We start from the raw sequence: 20074 nt of genomic DNA, 5'->3' as shown, positions 1-20074 counted from the left end.
AGGAATTGTTGGTGACCGTGAGTTATGTTTAAATAGCTGTTCTGGATAATGTCGTAGGGAACATTATTAAGTCACTGAACCAGACTTAAATGTTTGAAAGCTTCCCCTCACCTTGCCTCTTTAAGTGTTAATTCTTTTAAGGAAGGCTCAGATTGTGGAGTCCACGATGATAATGCCCATAGAACAGAACTGTTTTACTCCATCGCTGAGATGCAAGTTAATCTTTCCTGTGTGACGTACAAACTGTAATTATGAGAAAGGTGAAGTGTATAGAGAGAACAGGACCTGGCTGTATCCCCATTGTTGTTTTCTCAGAGTATGTCTGCGCCAGTGTATTAGTTCAAATCAGTAGAGGGCACTTCATAAGAGCAGTTTAATGTGCTTGCTCCAAAAGAGCGAGACACACAAACTGGGCTCCTTTTAAATGAAGCTGTTCCAGAAGATGCACTCCAAATGAACTCCTTCATTAGTGGGCCATTAGTTCATGGAGCCAGGCTACAGCTGGCACAAATTGTGAAATGCATATAGCGTGGGCACCGATACCGCAGCACCTACTGTTCTGCCCTCCAGACCCACCCCTGTTGCATTACTCCTTCATGTAGACGTAACCTTACTAGATTAAGCGTATTTCTTCTGGTTGTTTAGTCTAAGTGTTTAGCAATCCAGCCACAGTTTAATCGCTTTCTTGTTGCTAGTTTTTGAGATGTAACTTCTGCCATTCTTAAAATAACTTCATTCTGTTTATCTCTGTGTCTTTGGCCCATGAAGCTCACACTCTGAGGTGGTGGCAGCAGTGGGTTTTTTGTGCTTAGGCTGACAGACTGTTTAGTTGCTGCTGTTGCTTTAGTCTGCAGTGCCTGTGAGCCAGAAATAGTTATATTTCACTAAAAGTAAGCTTTGTTCATAATACCGAACTTAAAAAGGAACTTCTTTTTACCAAGCCTGAAGATGCCAATTAAAAATCAGGTGCTTTGACTATGGTGTCTTTGATAAATTTGGGGCAAATTTCTACACAACGTCTGAATTACTTTGTCCTTCATAGCAGAGGCAGTCTAGCAGCACTTCCTCCCAGCCATGCAAGTTTTAGAGGTATTAGCAATTATCTCATGAAACCTTTGAGACTTGCTGTAATCTTTTGCATTTGGAGAAGCCATTCCAGTCCTACTTTGTGATATCAAATTGTCACAGGGCCAGTTTCTATGAATGTTATGAATTCCCAATTCTATGCAAAAAAGTATTGTTTTCTTGGGTGTTGTTTTTTTTTTTTGTCCAAAATGTCCAATTATTCTGATTGTTGTCCCCTCAAACACATTGTGTTACTTGGGCTCAGGTTTTTGTTGCATTAGCGTGTGAAGTATATATTGGTGTGTGTAGGCACAACGTAAAATTTGATAACTAGTGTCACAATGAGCTTGAAATAATTACATGGAACCTAGAAGGTAAAGTGAATTCCAGTACACTTAAAATTTGAAAAATTATGGTTAGCGTACAGAATATATTATTCTTCTGGTGAATATCTGTTTTGGTTTTTTTCGTTTTTTAAAACATATGTGGTGAACAAAGATCTGTTAGGCTCTCAAAAGCTTCCAAAATCCTACCATAATTACACATATGAAACATCATGTGGCCTCTGTGAGTATGCCTTGTAGTAATTCCTGTATGATCTTATATTTGATTCTGATCCTTCTGTGTTTAATTTAATTTTATTGAAATATCGGCCATATTTGTTGGGATTTTTGGCCCTAAACCAAATGTTCTCAAGGCATGGGCTGCATACCAGTATGTTGGACCCTCTGTCACTTCCATTGGCTTTTTTAGTAATTACATACCAAGATATCTGGCAGTATAGCAACTTATCGTATAAAGCATTTAATTACTTGCCACATGATAATCCTGTTATAAGAGAAAACTATTAGTAGTAAAGGTAGTTGTGTGACCTACGAGCAGCTGTTCTTGAATGCTGAGACCATCTCTCCCTGATTGCCCACATAGTGACATTCCAAAATCATGTATCCTAACAGTCTTTTCTGCATTACTTGCACCTAAATATTTGTTTGATGTTCAAGGACAGAAGCAGATGGCAGTACTAATTTAGCTGTGAACTTCATGATTGTATGTACAGGCAGCAGACACTATTGTTTGCTTTATATGCATCATACAAGTATAGTTTGTGCTCTTTATTAAAAGTACCAGACTTGCAAAATTTTATACAGCTCTGGTGTTGCTGAAACCCTCTATTTGGAAAAGCAGTGTGCTATCGCTACATGTTGAAATGTTTGCACAGAAAAGGAAGTACAGATAGAATTTGTACATTGTCTAGGTGCTGTAGTGATTGATACAGTTTGTTTGGGGAGGATGGTATTTAGTTTCATGAGCATACAGTACACGTTCTTGTAACACTTCATCTGCAGCCTGTTTTTAGTGCCGCAAGTAATAGTGTAACAGAAATACTAAAATACAGAATTCACTAAAAAAATAAGAGCCCAGTTATTTAAACATGTTTGTAAGCTGCCAGAGCTTTACAGGCAGTAATGGAATTAGCATGTGTGTAGAAAAGTACAATTAAAAAAAAAATCTTGTGCGGCGGGCATTTTCAGTTACTTTATGTAGACACTGTGTGAAAAACTGTCACTTGAAGAACATGGTTTGAGAACTATAGATGCCTTAGAAAATTTCTTGACTATCCAAGCATGTGTGTAGTAGTTAGAACATTTGAGTAGAGTTTTCATGAATACGGTTTTTAAAAGCAAGTCTGAATATCCTTAGGGTAAACCTTCCTTGCTTAGTGAATGTAGTCTTCCTCTGGAAATAATATTTTCAAATGTAAAGTCCAACTCTTTGACTATATCTATTACTGTTCAGTTATTACTGATATCGGTATTGATTTGGAGATGAACTACCTATAAAAGTGTGTAAACAACAGTGGTCAACAGTTAACATTGATTGGCAGGCTCTGGCATTTTCAGTGTATTTGTGTGAAATGAGCGGAGGCATCTTCTGCACTTCCCCTGCTCTAGGTTATTCCAAGTAGTAAGAAATTAAGTGTTCCTCTCATTCCAGTTTAACTTCAATGATACAGATGTTTGGAAACTGAGTTTTCTTTGTAGTTGCTGACAGGAGCTGCTGGGACATTTTGTAAGCAGTTGGTCCTAATTTCAGAGAACTTGTCCAGATATTTTTCATCCACTAGCGTGTGTCTTGTATTTCGTGTGACAAAATATGCGAGAAGCTTTAGCTACAGAGCTGGGACATTGAGAATCCTTTTAGGGCAAGAACGGGTTCAAATTTGGCTTTTTGGAATAGAGACTTGCTTTGCTTAAAAGTAAATTAATCAATTACATTAAACTGAATACTTCTCTGTGTCAGGGCAAATTTGTATCGCCCTATACGTCTGGATTTTTGGAGCAGAATTTTACATTTGAAATAAGTTGATGCATCACAAGGGTTAAGCTGCTTATAATAACATTTTTAAGGGGAAGGTATTCTGAAAAGGTTTTTGGTTCTGTTAGATTTAAAATCCCTAAAATTGGTATGATAGGCCAAGTTGTTTCTTCTGGGATTAGAGCCTGTCATCCCCTCAAGTTAGAAAAACATGTTTCATGACTGCAGTAGCTTTTTCTAAGCTGGTTGAGGGCACAGCTGTCCTCCATCTGTGGGGTGTCCCATGGGGAAGTCTGGGATTGGTGCACCGCTCCTAGAAGGACAGGCTGAGAGAGCTGGGACTGTTCAGCCTGGAGAAGAGAATGCTCAAGGGGATCTTGTCAATGTATACGAACACCTGAAGGGAGGGTGCAAAGAGGACGGAGCCAGGCTCTTTTCAGTGGTGCTCAGTCACAGGACCAGAGGCAGTGGGCAGAAACTGGCACACAGGAGGCTCCCTCTGAACATCAGGAAACACTTTTTCCCTGTGTGGGTGACTGAGCGCTGGCACAGGTTGCCCAGGGAGGTGGTGGAGTCTCCATCCTTGGAGATATTCAAAAGCTGTCTGGACATGGTCCTGGGCACCCGGCTCTAGGTGACCCCACTTGAGCAGGGGTTTGGACCAGATGACCTCCAGAGGTCCCTGCCAGCCTCCACCACTCTGTGACTGGGGGATGTGCAAGGCAGGAGGCAGCTCAGAGGTTGGAGTAGGAGCTGTTGGGATTTGTGCCCCTTTCTCAACAGTCCGGGGCTGGAAATGAGGGAGAGGAGGTGACGCTCTCAGCACTCGCTTCCTTGTTCCTCTTCTCTGTTGCATAGCTAGAGTTTTTTCAGTGCTGCTGCAGCCACTTTCACCTTGTTTTCTGCCTCCCTTTCCCAACTCTGTTTGATTCCCTAGTGTGAGAACAGTCCCTTGCTGTCTCATGGGTAATAAGTATTTTTCTCCCAGTTTCTTATTAAAAGCAAAGCTTTTTGGCTTTGGAAATAAGCGTGACTTGCCTGAAAAATACCGTTTGCACACAACATAATCTGAAATTTGGTTTTATACTGCTTTTTGCATGTGTTTTTAGGATGAATTGCAAAACAAAAATGGCAACTGACTAAGCAATAATGCTAGTAAAATGTGATTTAAAAACTTGCTTTTTTCTACTACTCAGAATTGAAATAGCTTTTGATATTGATAGCTTTTATCCTGTTTAAAATAGTTGTCTTCCAGTTGCTCCGAATTGAACCATCCCAAGTATCCAAAGTCACCTTGTCACATGTGGTTTCTGTTTTCATGAAGTGGTACAGTCCAGGGTATGCCCATAAAATATCAGAAGGAAAAATAATTTAGCACAGTCGTATCAATCCCCTGCCCATTACTGTGATTTGTATCGTGTGACTAGTCAGCATTTAACTCTCATTTTAGCTTCTCAGTTGACATTATTTGCTATGTAAATACGTTGTTTAAGCTCTTATTACTGTTTTAGAATAGAGCTGAAAGTAGATGAGAGGCTAATTTGGTATTGCTTCAATTGACAGAGAGATTACTAATAATCCTCCCACTGCTTTCTACTTGTAAATCATTAGATTGTAAAATCGTTGTTGAAGGGACCTCCAGAGGTTTGGCAGTTTAACAGTGCTTACCCAGCTGCCAGGAAGCTAATGCCCAGTGGTGCGTCAGGATAAACTTAGGTACAGTTGAGCACATCCCGTCTTTTTGCTTAACTCTTGCATAAATACCACTCTTGGCAAAGCTTTTTTCCAAAGCTTCCTACTGACCAACTGTTTGCAAGGGTAGCAGAGCTGTGCAGTAGCTTGGTTTGGTTAGAAAAGCTGAGTGGGATGCCTTCAGTTTAACCATAATCAGTGAAAGGAAAAGAACTCTTAATTTTTGTAAAAAAAATGAATGCTTGACTGTAATATAAGGTCTTACGATGTTTCAATATTTTTTTTTCCCCCCCTTTTTTTTCTAGGGTCCGGGTATATCTCATCCCTATGATAGTGGACACATAGCAATGACTTATACAGGTCTGTCATGTCTGGTTATTCTTGGAGATGATTTAAGTCGAGTAAATAAAGCTGCCATACTGGCAGGACTAAGAGCTCTCCAGCTGGAGGATGGAAGGTAACAGATATTTTATATTCTACAACTCTCTGGAAGGTTAATAGAAAACCCAGATGTGGAATGAAACATAAGAAACATGGTTTCTATGAAAGTAGCTATATAATCTTTTCTTTCTATTAGAAAATACTTTGGTGGGTAATCAGTATCAGTCAGAACCCATGCCAGTTTACAGGTCCGAACAGCACTTTGTGTATAGATTTGCTTTTGTATTGAAGAATAATGGTATTTGCTTACAACTGTAGATTCTTATTACTGGAAAGTTAATGGATTGGTTTATGTCTTGAGGATAGTAGTATTTCTGCTCTGTCCTTCAGATAAGTGAGGTTTTCTGTGTTTATATTCTCTGGTTTTTGCAGGGCCCTAGAACACTACTGTGATGATGTTTGCTCTGCTTTGTGGGAGAATGGGCTTTATTTAGTTTTGAGAGATTCAAAATATCAATAGACAGGATGAATTAGCCTATACATTGCTTGTAATAGGAGTATAACATTACTGAACTTCGTTGTGAGACCTGTCCTCTTTGCGTGCATTTTTTGATAGATGGTATATACCCCTTGATCTACTTCTGTTGGTGGGGTTTTTTGTTTCTTTTTTTTTAATGCAGGCTGAAGCTGGTAGCTAGTGAAAACTTCTGCTAGTGCACATGATGTGTCTATGTTGTTAAATTTTACTGAATGTCATTTTTGAAAGAGTACTTTAAGAAATGCAGAATTATAGAAATGTTGTTCCTGAAGGAACTACCTTTCACTTGACAATGAAATTGCTGTCGCCCGTTATGAGTTAAGAAAGCTTTTGTTTTGGTCAAATGGCTGTGTGTTGCCTAGACATACTCTATAATTAAAACTTTTTTTTTTTGTAACACAACTATAAAAATGCAGTGTTGCATGTGTTTTTAGAAAGAAAAAAAACAAACACAAAACTCCAGAATGTTCAGAACGTAAGTGGTAAATATGAACTATATGATGTACAGTTTTCTGTTATTTATAACAGCAGGCTGGCCTTAATGGGCCAAGTCCTGATGTACGTATACAGGTACATAAACACGTATTTGTTGATCTGCTATAGTTTGCAGTTTCTTCAAGCATGTGGAGGTGCCTGTTCCATTGCTGCAAGCATTCCTATTGTATGTCGGACCATTTTTGTTTTTAAACTATATCCGAAAGAAAGGAGTTGCTCCCAACCCAGTAGGATCTTGAAGTGGTTACTTGTCACCTTGCCCAATTACAGTAATAAGCTGCATGCAGTTAACCTCTTCTACATGTTTGTATCGTGTGTGGTTTTAATGTACAGACTGATAACTCTCATACATGATCCTGTGTTTTATATTCCCTGCTGAAGAGTGCCAGCTAGCCCCTATAGCGAAAGGAGAGTGCTTTGCACTAGTATAGAATTCTTACTTTGGCAGGAGTCAATTTCTAGTGAGAGACATTTTCATACCTATGAAAACCTCTTTTACTGCCCCAAAGGGGAAGGATATGTGAAGGACAGAACTTGAGCTAACATCTTGTCTGGATGGAAACAGCAAGTGAGCTCAGTGACAGAAAGAGACGTTTTTCTGGTGTTACCCCAGTATAAGTACGCTAGTCTTAGTTAATAAAAGACAGATGTGAAGAAACAAAAACTAAAAAAAAAAAAAATAAAAAAAGAAATTGAAATTATATTGTCTCTTTTTATATTATGAATAAATGTGTGTGTTTTAATTTCTACCTTACTTCAAATCACATTCATCTAAGGTATCTGGATAACATACAGGGCAGTTGTCACCTGAGGATGGGGCGAGATTGTAAACCACAGTACTGGCACATGTTAAGAAGCATCCTGGTTTCCCAGAATGTCCTGTGCCATATCCAGAGGGCAATGGAGTTTATCCCTATCTGAGCTACAGAGAGCAGGGCCTGGCACCATTGGGGTTGGGAAAGATGAAAGTATCTCCTGGTAAATGTTGGAGGCTTTTCTATGCAAGAAGATAATGGGGTACACACTTGAATTGCAGGGCCAAAGAAGGAGTGTCCTAGTGGTGATAGTCGTGCTTAAAAGACTGTCTTTAAAGTCAGAAGTACCTTTTTTTTTCCTTTTTTTTTTTTTTTTTGTAAGAGATTTGTCAGGAGGACTAATCAAAATATTCTGTTGTGCTGGCTTCTTGGAAATGGTTAAGTCATCAACATATATATAGTGTATATATATATATACATATACTTAAAGACTGTAAGCATTAACGTCTTTGAATAAATAAAGACCAGTGTCATTACATTGCTGGAAATAAAGTCACCCAGGCCCCTAAATGTTAATAGTTCTATTCATTTTGCTTGGCTTAGTTAGAATCACATCTTCTAAAAAGAAAATCTAGCATAGCTTTGGGTTAAATTTGTGTGAATACTGTAAATAGAAGTAACTAGTTTTTCAAGAAAAAATAACACAATTCCTTGAACTGCTTTTCATATTTTCTGATATAACAGAGTATACAGTACATAATGACAGAAACATTTCTTTCAGTTTCTGTGCAGTGTTGGAAGGAAGTGAGAATGATATGAGGTTTGTGTACTGTGCTTCCTGCATCTGCTACATGCTTGATAACTGGTCAGGCATGGATATGAAGAAAGCAATAGACTACATTAGAAGAAGTATGGTGAGTATTCGCAAAGTGTTATTTCTTACTACATTTTAAAGTTAGCTTTATTTCTTAACTATGACTAAAAATCTCTGCGTCCAAATTGAAATATTATCGTAATTTCCTTATTTTCTGTTCCTACTTTAGCTAGTTGAAAAAGTACTTTTTTTTTTTTTGCATTTGTATTTTCATTGTAATGTGTGTAGTAGCAAGAGAATTTTATTTGGTGTGTTTGTTCACTGCAAACGAAATGTGATCTTCCTTTAAAACTCAATTTAAAATTGAAAGCAAGTTTTTGAAAACTGGGGCCTGATCTTCCTATAACTCAGAAAAAGTGTGTAAATAAAGCACTGCATTAATAAAATTCTCACATTTCAATAAGCTCTTGTCCTGCTTTTTAAATGATATACAGAACCAAAGGAAAAACTAATTATTGACATCAGTTCAAGGTTAATAAGCGTTTCCAGTCATGCACTTCATTATTTATTTATTAGATATTTGGAATGAAGGAAAATATTAGTATATACACATTTTTTTCAGTGTCTGTGCAAGCTGTCTTCATATTTGGTTGGAGCAAAAGAGTTTTCAGGGGTTTTCTTCATGATGTTTTCATTAGTTTAATGGAGTTTCATTTTCCAAGACTAAAATAAATGTTTTTCAAAGAAGCTGAGTAAGCTTGAAAACTACATTTCCCTGAATGTGAGTAGACATACATAGTAAACTCTTCCAGTCCACAAAAAAGAGCCAAATTTATGATGACATACATTTATGATGTTTTAAACCAGTATGTTTTAGTAGTTGCTGCCAGCTGTGAGATTGTAAAACTTAAGTGAGAAACAAGTCTAAAAAAGAATTAATCTTCTGCTTCAGCCCAAATTGGGTTTTATTTTTTGTTTATTTTTTAAGGAGGTAGGCAGATGCATGGGCATTTCTTACTGTACATCAGAAGCAGCTTTCTGGCACACTGCCATAGACTGCTTAGGAACATAATTTTCTTAATATGTTCTTTTTCAAAAAATTTTAAATCCATCTAATTCACACATTGTACATTCATGACATTAGCCTGCATGCTGGAATTGAGAGTATGAAAAAAACTTTATACTATCACACCTACATTGCTTTTAATGCCTTTTAATATGTTTTTACTCTGCTTACTCCGCCCAACACCCCTCAGCAGGGCAGGGGAGAGAATAGGAAGAGCAAAAGCAAGAAAACTCATGGATCGGGGTAAAGACAGTCAGCTAAGTGAAGAAAAGAGGAAAAAACCAAGTGATGCAAAGACAATCAGTCGCTCACCACCTCCCACAAGCAGACCAATGCCCAGCCAGTCTCCAAGAATCAGCCACGAAGACACCTCCCTCCTCCCCACCTTTTCTTCTTCTGCTACCCCAGCTTTATATGCTGAGCATGAGGTTACAACGTACGGAATATCCCTTTGGTCATTTGGGGTCAGCTGTCCTGGCTGTGTCCCCTCCCAACTTCTTGTGCACCCCCAGCCTACTCTCTGGGGGGTGGTGAAGTGGAAGAAAAGAGAAAGCCTTGATGCTGTGCTTGGTGCTGATAGTCCATCCAACAGCTGTCCCCTAGAGCCCATGTCTCCCCCACTTCTGGCAGGTCAGCCTATGAGCCCCAGAGATTTGTGGTCCCACTCCCGTTGCTGGTACTCAGACCACCTGTCTTGCCCACCAGCTATTTGGGCCTAAAGTTTGGTAGCATTCAGGTACACATGCACTCAGAATAGCTAGTGCATGTCCACAGAAGATAGTTAAAAATAGGATTTAATAAGTCTTGGACCAACTGAGGTGATCAAGGGCAGGGCTCAGTCATACAAGCATATGGACCAGCAGTCTGTTCACGCCTTACTAGCACCTTTTATCCCTTTTCCCTCTGTTTTCCCTTGCTTGTTCCTCCCCAGTCTGCTTTCCCTTTTGCACCGTTGGTACTTTCCCTAGCCATCCCATAGTAAGTTGTTCACACCCCTACATTCCCCAGAAAACACCCCATAACAAGTTTTATATAATCCCAGAATTTTATTCCCCTGTATACCATAAGAGCCCCCGTAGCCCACTTCAGTTAGCATGGGTTTCCAAGGTGAGAATATCCCTGCTGGATCCTCTCGGTGGGTTTCACCCAGGGACAATGATTTATCCATTCTCCTTTCACAGCCTGAGAGAGCAGCCAAGTCAAGGTGCTCGCTTTTCACTAGTTAGGTCAGGAGGGTTCTTCCTCCTCTGATTGTTGCTGGACCTTTGTGTTTACTGACATTAGCCTTTAATCAGATAGCTTAGCAGAGATACAATATGAGAAGCAAATATTAAGAAAGAATGGAGGACAAAACCAAAGAGCAAAATCCAATTTGTGGTGTTTTATACCTCACATCAACTGTTGGTTAGCATTTTGTACACTTGAGTGCAGTTTTGGTCCCAAAGGATATGGTGGAACTAGGAGGGTTACAAAGAAAGTTGAGTTGAATTGTTGGAAGTATGAACGACCTTGTGTGAAAGGAGCATTTAATATACTAAGACTCTTCATTCTGGAAATGAGATGATTAAGTGGAGTGTGACAAAGGTATGTAGAGTAATAAGTAGCACTGAAAAGATGAAGTGAGCAGGTAGCAATTATTTCTTTCTAAGACAAGAACTAGAGAGCATCCTGTGAGGCCATTGGTAGAGCAGGCACGTGGAGATTTTTTAAAAGTTTGGAGCTTTGAAATGGCACTGGACATCTACAGTGATCTTGAACCAAATTTATAGTTCGCTTCTAGAGCCTTAGCATTAATCCTTGTACCTGCAAATTCCAATTGTTATGTTCCTACTGGGAAAATTGACACCACTTTAAAAAATAAAGAAAAAAATTGAAGCCTGAACAGACCAAGACCTCTTGGAAGGGCTCATAGTAATACTTCAGTTGACCAGTGAAATAAAACTGGAGTCTGGGCATGGCTGAAGTAGAGAAGACGCTGTGGCTTATCTCGAAGACTGTGTCTTTTCCTGGCTAGCTCAGAGAGTAACTTAAAAGAGATCCCGTAAGCAGTGTTCTGTAGGCAGCAGTTGTCTTAGCATGTGCTAATGTGTAACAAGAGATGCTATATATTTGTCCATGTTTACTGTGAATTGGTAGATTGACTATACACTGTGTTCAGTAGGACTTCTTTTTTAAAAGCGTTGGTATACTGTTAATTAACTGCAGAGTTGGCAGGCACATGCACACTAGTTTTGTCTGGGTTTTCTCCCTGTGCACTGTTTGGTCAGACCAGTATTTCAATGCACTAACTCAGTTGCAAAGTGTCTGGCACTTCTAGGCAAATACACAAAATCTTTGCATCCTGCACGGTCACATCGTAGAGTTGAAGATGTCTCTGAAGAAGTCTCAAACGTTCGGAGAGTAGCCCTTTGTGAAAATAATTTCACAATGGTGATTGTTCCTTTCCCTCATTCATCTCTTTCCACGACCCCCCCTTCAGATGTATTCCAATTCAATTAACCTATCACATGAACCAAGTATTTCTTAAAGTGTATTTCTTAAATAAATACAGTGAATGTAAAATGTGGTATCCAAGAATGTTAGCTTGATTTCTCCTATTAAGATTTTGTAGATAGTGCTAAAAATAACCTATATATATTACAATTCAAAGTAAATTCTATTTGAGATTATTTCATTTGTTATTCCTTGAGTAACTAACTATACAGTGAATTTTGCTATAGACTTTCTTGCAAATGCTTATTCCTGTTCTGCTACAATGTTACCTCATTCTGGAACTTCCATTAATTACAAAACAAAAGAGATTGCATTGCTCAGTAGTAAACTGCTGTGACAGAAAGGTATGGTTTTGTTTTACTATCATATGTCATCATTTGCACATAGATGAAGCAAGTGATAGTTTACAAACTTTTTTTCAGTTATTCAAATTGGCATACATGCGAAGTGCAGCTAATCTGGATGGGGAGTAACATGGCTGATTAAACACAGTAATCTTTGTAGTAAGCTTCTGGATTTTTTTAGCTTATTCTTTGGAATTTTTTCTCTTCAGTGATGCAGTGTAAGAATTGTGACATATAATTCGATACAGCTGAAGGAGGGAGTGTGTTTGTGTAGTCAGGCATGTCAAGAACAGCAGAAGATCATAACATGAAAGAATAGTGTTGCTTTATTCGGAGAAGTAACTATGTTAAAAAGAATTGAATCTTCATACAGAATGGATAGCCCTTTTGTTATCATTTGACTAAAAAGTGTTTATACAATACTGATCACAGAAATAATTCTGGATCAGTTTTATTGTCAGTAACATAGTCAGGTTCCAATCACACAATTTTTATCAGCATAGGTTGATTTTCGGCTTTCACATTCAAAAGTCAGATATATCACTAATCAAAAAACAACAGACACTAAGATGCTGAAATTTTGAATGACTTCCACAGACTCTAAAATACTGCTTTTTGCAACATTGCTCGGTTTACTGCAAATTTGTTTTTTAAGTAGAGACACTGCAAGAAGCTTTTAAGTATAGCATCTGCTTCTTCTAATATAGTAGAGTACTCTTGAAATGCAGGTATATGAGTCTGTTGATATAATTAAGCTGATTGTGAAACTTTTAGACTGTGAAGCGAAGATTGTACCCAACTGAATTTACATGTTTCCTGAGGATAGTATTTAATTATGCGGTTTTCATGTTGCAGTAACCTAGAGCTTATTTTGCATATAATTTCCTGGGTCTTTTCAAAAGGACAAAGAAACAAAAATATTTCCCTAGTTCTTTAATGCACACAAGTCCCAAAGAGCAGCTGCTGTCTGTAAATAAATAGGCACCAGTCAGCCAAAGGTCGACTATTGTCTATTAAAATTTCAAGCTAATTGTACAGCCCAACATAGTACACTGTCTGGGATGCACACTTAACAGCTTTTCTCCAGAGCTAATTACTTTGTCATACATAAAGCAAACCACCTCCTCTTACAATTACTGTTTGTAGAGTTAATTAGCTTTGCCAGCATAGGTTTGCTAATCAGCTTGCCTTTGGTTAGCAATTAATGGGTCTGTGGAGTGTGGTAGCACATTTGCATTGTGTTCTCAAAAGGCAGTGCGAAGAGCTTACACTGTGTGTTTTAACATTCAGATGTTCGTAGGGATTACTTAAAATTGACTGGTTCAAACTTCAAAAGGTCAAGCTGCAGCTTGAAGTGTATGTATCAGATGTTAGTCTTTTTAGTTGCTTCAACTTGCAGCAACAACTCAAAAACTGAGGAATGCAGTTTTAACGTATCTTCTGTGTCTGCTTCTGTTTCCTTTTTTTCTTCTCAATGTCAGCTTTAAAAAAATATCTACAAAATAATCCTTAGGTCATTCCTAAAGACGCACTAGCTCCTGTAGGCATTCTTTGGTTAGGTCTGTCAGAGTCATTAGTGGTCTGTCAAGGTGTCCTGTATCTACTAGCCACTGTTAAATGTTTTGGAGAAAACATGAGAAATTCATAGTCAGCACCTGATGGGGGTGGGGGGTGGAAGTTAAAATTGCTTTCTAACTGTCTGATCAGATATTGAACGAATCATTAATTGAACAGTTAATATAGAAGGTGTAGGAGCTGTGTAATTTAACTTCAAAAGTTAAACTTCTTTTTTGTTCCTACTAAACAGTTTGGTATTTGTCCAGTGATAATTTAAGTATCCTATGAACTCTTGTAAAATAAACATTTTCCATTTTATGAATAACTTGCTGTAATCTCTTGTTTCTTATAATGCAAAATGATGTAATGAATTTTTAGGGAAGAAGGATTGTTATTCCTACATATACAATATCATGTGCTCCTAGATTGCCTGTAGCAAACCTGTACTGTAATATTCTTGGTGCTTTATTCATCAGACTCAAGTTTCTCCTTTTTCTTTCACTTAACAAAGTGATTTTTCAGCATTGTTAAGGTATTTTTTAACAGTAATATTTTATAGGGCAGGTTAAGTTTAGTCCAATAGTATGCTTTATTGTGTTGTTGCTTCTTCCCCCCCCCTTTCATTTTTTTAAAGCCTGATGTTCTTGCTCCTTACTAAAGCATTTCTTGTACTTGAGTATTGTACACAGAGTAGTACCTTGCATTTTGCCTTTTTGTATATTAACCAGCTTTTGGGTTAGAGACAGATTTAATTTATGCATTTAATTTTGTTTGGAATTACATATCCATTTTCTCTTTTTATAAAGACAGAAATTTTTTTTTTTTCTTTAATGGTTATCCAACACATGCTTTCCCTTTTTGGCAAAGACGTTTACCCATTTTCAGACTTTTAACATATGTCACAATGAAAATGAACTCCATGAAAGTCATAAAAGCTGCCTGCATTGAAGCAAGGCTGATCAGTTAACTGTTTTGTGCCAAGAGCTTTTTGAGGCGTAGGTTCAGAATTTAATCAGGTTAAATGGTGGTCTGATGATAATTTTGCTAGTAAACTGAGAAATTGCAATGTCTGTGAAAGTGGCGTGGTTCTAAAGTAACTGGTTTGTGGGGTTTTTTTCTTCAGTCTTACGATAATGGCCTGGCACAAGGAGCTGGACTGGAATCTCATGGTAAGAATGTTAAAATGTTCTGCGCCTGTTTTTAAGACTGGGATTGAAAATGCTGTAAGAGGTACAGAGTATGTCATGCCTTTCCTTCTTTACTGATCTTAAGGAAGTGGGATGAGGAGGAGCAAATCCAAAACATGCCTCAGAATATCATCTGTCTTCTTCCCTTAGTTCCAGCTTAATATCAGACCAGATGCACTCTTAATATATTATCAACTCCTTTAATCTTACCTCGTGAATGTTTTGTTGAAAGGTGTTGGTGGTAGTTCTTGTCTCTTGCTGACAGAGCAAACTTCTTCCACATGTACCATTGCTACTCTGTGGATTTATCTGCAAGAGATTTTGTGCAATGCACCTGATAATCTCCAACTTCAGCAGCTATTAGTAAAACCTAGAAGCATTTCCTCTGATAGATTACAGCATCCTTTGGGGACTCAAATGTTGAAGCAGCAGTTAATTTTTGTGAACAGTTGGTAGTTGTGAAGATAGGAATTCCCAAGGGACTGATATTTTTAAGTAAAATGTTTTTCTATGCCATGAAGTAGTGGTCTGCTCTTGACAGAGAACCTGTTCGCTTTTATGTGATTGATACTAAATCTATCAAATGTTTGCTAGCTTTATCCTTAGTATTGAGCTTTGATAGTATTCCATCTGTTTTCTTTCTGCAGTATGGATAAAGTTGAAAAACTTAAATTAATACCCTTACATATTTACAAAATTAGTTAACTAAGTTACCGTAGAATGCTAGTGATAACAGATAGCATTACTTCACCATCCTTCTCCTGCTGCATTTCAGCATCAGAATGAAAATAACCTTAGAGTTCCTGGGGTCTTCTAGCACGAGGATGGTGTAAGGAACTTTGGGCCCCAAGTTTTGTATCAACAGCTTGCTTATGGTCTTTCCCAGGCTGTAATTTTATCATACCCGGTAATAGACTCAGAATGAGTTTTGATGGGCTTTAAAAAGTGATGGCCATGGTACACAGAAAAAGAACATGAGTTTCTCTTCTAATTCCAAATTTTACTTGCCGTTTCCTTGACAACAAAAAAAATCCCTAGAAGTGTAATTTGTGTTTATTACAACCATGAGAATCCATCAGTCTTTTCATAGTATTAACTATGCCTTTTTTTTTTTTTCCCTTAATTTTTTTTTGGCTTTCTGCTCATCAGACATTTCTGGCTGTTTATGTGCTCTGGGGGATTGTGTCTGAGACTGCCTTTGGCATCTCTGCTTCAGCCTGATTGCTGGCATCCCAATAGCGTTCTTTTTTAAGTTACTTATGAAGAAATGTTTTCTGTTGCATTGCAATTTACTTATTTCTGGACTGCTGTGTAATGTAAATTGTGCAGCACTGAGAGGCAGTCCAGCTTTAAGAAAATGAATTCAGGTTTATTTGTGCAAGAGTTGGGTTGGGGTTTTTTTTCCCTTTGACATACATGCTGAACTAAAGTGGTTTTATTTATTTGGCTTTTAGACTTAAAATTAACACTTTCATACTTTTAAAAATCCATTTATTTAATTGCTACTACCCTAGTTAAACTTCTGACTGAGATCATACATGCCTCAGTGAAAATCTGCGTATCAAAACATTGCAAAAACAACTCTCTCTTCACAGGTGGCTCTACATTTTGTGGTATTGCATCACTTTGTTTGATGGGTAAACTGGAGGAAGTTTTTTCAGAAAAAGAACTGGACAGAATAAGAAGGTGGTGTATAATGAGACAACAGAATGGCTACCATGGACGACCCAACAAACCTGTAGACACTTGCTATTCCTTTTGGGTGGGAGCAACATTGAAGGTAGTGTACAGAACAGCTACAGGATAGTTACTGACTTGTTTTGATTTCTTTAAGCATCATACTTTTTCTTTGCTTGGAAGAGTTACATATTTGGCACAAGTGCGTGAATATGCACAGCTCACTATAAAGGTCTTTCATCTTGCAAAAATGCAGGATATGGAGGTTTACCAGATTAGTGCTATCTCTGCTATCACTGCTTATCTCATAAATAGGCATTATATTTTAGTATTAAAAATATACTAAGATTTAGTATATTACTGTAATGGTCTAATTTCTTTTCAGCTCTTGAACATATTCCAATATACAAATTTTGAGAAAAACCGAAATTACATCCTGTCAACTCAAGATCGCCTTGTTGGTGGATTTGCCAAGTGGCCAGATAGCCATCCAGGTAAATCTACTTTTCAAACTCACGGTGAGTGTGTTCTAAGCTAGAAATATATCCAGCAATAATGTTTTTAGGAAGAAGACTAGAAGAAATTGCAGAAAACTGTCAACTGCTTGTGATAATCTATATATTACATGGACTTCCAAAGTTGCAAGTAACTTTTCAGTGAAAGTGATTCAGGGAAATATTACTTTGTAGTCCTGATGTTCCCATGCTAACAGACATCAATACATTGTTGGTTCTGGAGGCCCATAGCATTAATCACTTTTTCTTGATTTAAAATAGTGTTTGGACCCACGTGCTTATTGAGCAGTGAGCTTAGAAAACTTTCTTGCCTTTGAAAATAAACCTAAAAAGTCAAAAGACTCTTAAATGCTACTAATCCTCTGAAAACATGAGCATAACAAAGGTGATCAGGTCATGACTGTTGTTTCGTTTATAGTGATCCACAGGTTGTCAAATACAGGAAAGGCTTTTATCTGAAAAATCTTCTGAGTATCATTGTAGTAGTAGTATTACTGTTTTATAAAGCAGGTGCAGACACTGGATTAGTAGGGAGGTTCATACTTCAAAACAGAACTGAACACCTACTGTATTGGTCTTGTTCTTTGTTTACAAGTGACCGGTACATATTTTTTTCCAAGTCTTTCATGTTAAGCAATTAGATCTGCTACCTTGTGTTAATACCACTTGTTACAAACATTAGACCATGTTAATGTGGTTTAATGGAGTTAATTTTCTTCCCCACAGCCCGTATGGGGCTGTGTTTTGGATTTGTGCTGAAAACAGTGTTGATAACACAGGGGTGTTTTCGTTACTGCTGAGCAGTGCTTACACACAGTCAAGGCCTTTTCTGCTTCTCACCCCACCCCACCAGTGAGCAGGCTGGGGGGGCACAAGAAGCTGGGACGGGGCACAGCCCGGACAGCTGTCCCCACTGACCACAGGGGTACCCCATACCACATGGCATTGTGTTCAGCAATAAAAGCGGGGGGAAGAAGGAGTAAGGGGGGGCACGTGTGGAGTTACGGTGTTTGTCTTCCCAAGTAACCATGGGGTGTGATGGAGCCCTGCTTTCCTGGGGATGGCTGAACACCTGCCTGCCCATGGGACGTAGTGAACGAATTCCTTGTTTTGCTTTGCACCCGTGGCTTTTGCTTTACCTATAAACTGTTGTTATCTTGACCTGCAGGTTTTCTCACTTTTACTCTTCCTTTCCTCTTCTCCCACTGGGGGTGAAGAGGGGGAAGTGAGCGAGCAGCTGTGCGGTGCTTAGCTGCCTACCAGGGTTAATCCACAACATTTGCCAGAACACATACCTAAGCCATTGGAGTTTTTTTCGGACTTGTGCATAAGTCATGACTAGATTTAAATAAAGTTTTCTTTTAAATTACTAGATGTACTGCTGCATGCTCCAGGAGGTTGTGCTGCAACTGATGCATCTCGATTGTTATCTTTAAACGATATGCAATATAAAAGAATTGGAAGCACGTGTGAATTACAGGTTATGCAAGAGAAAGATCAAAAGATTTAACATAAAAGAGTGAGAGGATGAAAATGAGTGTGCACAATTACTACATGTAAAACACTAAAGTGAGATTTGCTTTCATAGACGTATAAATACACCTTACTTCCTTATGTTTTTAAGACAGCAGCCAAGCAGTTGCGAGGTTGCATGCTGCATTCTGTATTTGTGAGTTACTTATGAAACAAAATGTTTGGACCTATGTTTTTTGACCTTGAAAACCTCGGTGTATTTCATAGCTTGAAATAGAGGAATACACAGGCTGCATATATATGTTTTGGCTAGAACTAACTTGAGTATTACGTTAGCATGGATTTGCACAACTGTTGAACTTTGTGGTTAAACCCACCAAATAGCCATATACAGATAATTAGGTTTGTATATGGTTTTTAGTGCGTATCAATGCAGCTGTCCACAGGGGTTAATATACTGTATTTCCTGAAGTTGAGGTCTCCTTGCGTGACGTACTTTCTGCAAGGTCAGTTAGGGGCTGTATTGGCTGAGCATGCTTTTTGTCTGCATATTAATGCTGACAAGCAGAAGCCTTCTTTCAGAGTCTCTCTATCCAGATACCTTCTTGTAATACCATTTTAGTCAGATATGAATTTACTGACACCTCCAAAAGATTACTAAGTGTTGAGAATTTGTAAGGGGCACATTAAGTTCACATCCTCTTTCCATCTTTAGCATGTGAGTTCATGGGCAGATAATCCAGTCTAATGGCTTGCTGCTGCCCAGAGGAGGCAGGCTCAGTTTTCTTCCTCCCAGCTTCCCCAAGTACAGCTGCACGTCCTTTCTCCTTTTTGCACTAGTTTTGGTGTATATCAAAACCATCTGCAAACCAGTTTAATTCACTAAAATGTCAGAAAACTGTCCATTTTCTCCTGCCTGGGTTAATTTTCTTCCGTGTTTTTTCAATTGCTTTAGGTCATGGAGGGTGTTCAGCAAGCTGTAGTGCTGGTATAAGGTAGGCAGCAGGAGCAGTGTGGGACAGGGGAGTAAGATCATCCCTCTTTGGTGGCAGTCATCTGTTATGGCTGATAAGCTACCGCATGAATCCCTATCCTTAGGGTATTCTCTCAGGAAGGGGGGAAGCTAGGTAAAGTAATGACTTCTTTGATACATCTAAATCTTGCTGTTTGGCAGCTATTGGCACTAATTTTGGTGTTGCAGTAGTCAGCTGTTGATCAAGTAATCAGTCAAAAAATTCTTTCATGTTTGGGAAGAAAAATTTGCTTTGTGCACAGAAATTATTTCCAGCTCTTCAAATTCTTCTGCTGTTTGGCCTGAGCACTCAGAACAAGTAAAGTAGTGGGCAAGAATTCTTATAAAACAAAACTAGAATCTAGTTTCAGAGATTGCAGCCTATCAGTTCACGCTGGTGGCTTTGGGCAGAAATTGATTTCTTCTGTCAAAACTCAAGTTTAAAATGTAGCACCTGTTTGTTTTCCTTGGCTGTAATTATTCAGGGGTGTTGGAATCCAGGAACACTTGACTGTTACAGCCTGACATAATTTTCTTTTTCATTTTCTGTCCTTCTTTCAGATGCTTTACATGCCTACTTTGGGATCTGTGGTTTGTCATTAATTGGAGAATCTGGTATTTGCAAAGTTCATCCCGCCCTGAATGTAAGCACAAGAACCTCAGAGCGCCTTCACCACCTTCATCAGATCTGGAA

General features: G+C 38.4%; 1 protein-coding gene across 1 annotated transcript in view; it reads left to right on the top strand.

The window, feature by feature from the left end:
• The window catches only part of PGGT1B (protein geranylgeranyltransferase type I, beta subunit), a 32646-nt gene that overhangs the window by 11777 nt on the left and 795 nt on the right, over positions 1-20074 (top strand). Inside the window, 6 exon segments of the mRNA XM_009321095.1 lie at positions 5379-5530; positions 8024-8156; positions 14640-14685; positions 16299-16483; positions 16766-16874; positions 19942-20073. Coding sequence (XP_009319370.1) covers positions 5379-5530; positions 8024-8156; positions 14640-14685; positions 16299-16483; positions 16766-16874; positions 19942-20073 — 757 coding nt within the window.

The sequence above is a fragment of the Pygoscelis adeliae genome, unplaced genomic scaffold (assembly GCF_000699105.1).
Source record: "Pygoscelis adeliae isolate BGI_AS28 unplaced genomic scaffold, ASM69910v1 Scaffold83, whole genome shotgun sequence".
Lineage (NCBI taxonomy): Eukaryota > Metazoa > Chordata > Aves > Sphenisciformes > Spheniscidae > Pygoscelis > Pygoscelis adeliae.
The sequence above is the reverse complement of the archived record's forward strand: the minus strand, read 5'-3'. Positions and strand labels throughout refer to the sequence as shown.